The sequence below is a fragment of the Acyrthosiphon pisum genome, chromosome A2 (genome assembly GCF_005508785.2).
Source record: "Acyrthosiphon pisum isolate AL4f chromosome A2, pea_aphid_22Mar2018_4r6ur, whole genome shotgun sequence".
Taxonomy (NCBI): Eukaryota; Metazoa; Arthropoda; class Insecta; order Hemiptera; family Aphididae; genus Acyrthosiphon; species Acyrthosiphon pisum.
The window spans coordinates 35553396-35555895 of record NC_042495.1 but is presented as its reverse complement, the minus strand read 5'-3'; the positions used below and the strand labels follow the sequence as shown (position 1 = coordinate 35555895).

The 2500-nt window shown below is 26.9% G+C and overlaps 2 protein-coding genes across 2 annotated transcripts in view; one reads left to right on the top strand and one right to left on the bottom strand.

The window, feature by feature from the left end:
• LOC100169572 (survival of motor neuron protein-like) overlaps window positions 1-855 on the bottom strand; it is a 5498-nt gene extending 4643 nt beyond the window's left edge. The window contains 2 exon segments of the mRNA NM_001162360.2: window positions 375-500; window positions 580-855. Coding sequence (NP_001155832.1) covers window positions 375-500; window positions 580-621 — 168 coding nt within the window. The 5' untranslated portion in view covers window positions 622-855.
• Window positions 856-1062: 207 nt separating this feature from the next.
• On the top strand, window positions 1063-2500 carry LOC100167511 (prefoldin subunit 2-like). The gene is given in 3 exon segments (NM_001246235.1): window positions 1063-1301; window positions 1380-1503; window positions 2116-2500. Coding segments are annotated over 3 exon segments (444 nt in total). The 5' UTR covers window positions 1063-1167; the 3' UTR covers window positions 2302-2500.

Genomic DNA, 2500 nt, shown 5'->3' with positions numbered 1-2500 from the left:
CCACCCTTGAAATTAAAAATTAGTCTAGATAATCGAAGTTCTACTTTATTTCTAAAACAAAGAATTTAGATCATTAAGAATCTGCTAAACCAATTGATAGAAAAAGGGGGTTCCACTTTGAAATAAAAAAGTTTGCATCACCACAGAACTCCTTCTAGGAGGTACAGAAAATCCCAGGTATACATAAATATGCTCAAGTTTATTTAAAATTTCCAAAAATCAGAATTTGAAAACTCCAATATTAAAAAAAAATGGGGTGAACGTCCTTGGTAAATCACAGAGGATTATAAACAAATTTCATACATTTACGGAATGACATATAAATTATCAAGTATAGGTATATTTAATTAATATATTCAAATAAAAATAATTACTCCATCGTTTAAACACAGCTCAGACATTGAATCAATAGGGGGTAGTTTCGCCTTGGCCTTCTTTTTTACTTTTTCATACTGTTTGTCATAACAATTGATGAGATCTGAATCATCAACGTCGTCCACCTTTAAAATTCCAAAAAATAAAAATTACAATCACTACACATAACACAGTATTTAAGCTTATGACATTCAAATCACTTACTGAATTTCTGTTAAAAATTTGAGTATATTGGCTATCAGACATGATTTAAGTTTAAAATGCGTGAAAATATCTTTAGAATTTGGATACTACTTTAAATTATAACTGATTTTTATGAATGAATCAAGATTTCGAAAATGTTGAATGAAAAACGATAATAACCAATTCAACAAATAAAAGTTAAAATAAGTTAAAATCACTTAAGTTCCGTCTTAACCACGAATAAACTAACCCAGTATTCCAGTATTCATAGTTCATACTCCACGCTATAAACACTTCGATAATATGAAAATGAAACTGTTATCATCCGACATCCGGCAAGTAACAATGTTTGAGATAACATTTGAGTGGTCTTATGCGGTAATAATCTGGTCGCTGCATAACCTACAAATAATTGATAAGCTTTTGGATAGGTAAAGTATGTTGTACATTAATTATTGTACCTACTACCCACTTCTGTTCATGTGTAGTACAACTGTCCTACTGAGTATATAGAGTACGTAGTTAAAGAGACTGTGAATTGTATTTATAATTTATATGCTTGAGTTATATTAAATAAATTATAGTTCTATATATTATTAACCTTTTAAAATGGAAAAATTAGTCAAAGTTAAGAAACCAACTGAAGAAGAATTGATTCACAACACTTTTAATGCTTTACGAACGGAACAAAGACAACTTGCTACAAAATTATCAGAAATCGAGCTCGATCTCAATGAACATAGGTTTGTACATTTATTATAGCATGAATCTTTTGAATATACATTGGTTATAAATGTTAATATGTAATAATTTTGTTGCAGCATTGTTATTGACACTCTAAACAAGTTGGACGATGAAAGAAAATGTTTCAGACTGATAGGCGGAGTGTTAGTTGAAAGGAAAATTTGTGATGTACTACCTACATTAATTAAAAATAGAGGAGAAGTTAGTTTTATAAACTTTCATTAAGTTTTAGTCTTACTTTTTCAGTTGTGATTAATATTTTTCATTATAAATCTTACAGAAAAATTATCTATTGGGTGGTTCAGCAATATCTTGACAATTAATAGCCTTTTTTAAAAAGAGTCTCTACACAGTGTTTTAATATAATTATCTAATATCTTTAAAAATAATTAATATAACCCAAACAAAATTAACTTAAATCATTGAATATAAGCTTACTTGATAACATTTCTCGGTGTAAACACTTTGAACCTTGTTACTTGCTATCTTAAGCCTTTTGATTTTTAACCAGATTGTATACCGTATATTGTTTTGAACATAAATTGGTTTATGTAATTTCCTATTGAAAAATGTAATAGAAGATAAAAGTTATTTTTAAACTATTGTATATTTATTAAATCATTTTTGAAAAAAAGCTGGTTTATGTTTTTTTTGTGTTTAACAAATTGCTATTAATTAATAAATATCAACGACTCTATGATAAATTTATATAATAGAAAATTAACAAAAATGAGCAGTTAATAATTATTTACTTAAACTCATAATAAATAAATAATATTTGAGATAACTATTCATTGTAATAATTTGTTTTAGATGGGTAAAATTGTGAAGACATTGAATGAACAATTAACTAAAAAGGGAATTGAAATCAATGAATTCAAGAATAAGCATAACATACAAGTTAAAGGAGGAGTTACCCCGATGACAGAAGAGGTTGAAAGTCAAAGTGTCGATAAAAAAGCTGACCATGGTGGTTCAGTAATTGTTAATAATGTTTGATTTTACTATAATGTTCTAATGTGCTTCTTATTTTGCATACAACTATACTATCGGGTAGTGTGTTGTAAATTATATTGCCTTGTGTAACACTCAAAATACTCAAATTAATTTTTAAGTAAAAAGTAATGAAATGTCCACCTAATTTTGATGTATTCATTTTTGTATTAATTAAGTTTATTAATAAACGTTAACATTTTAA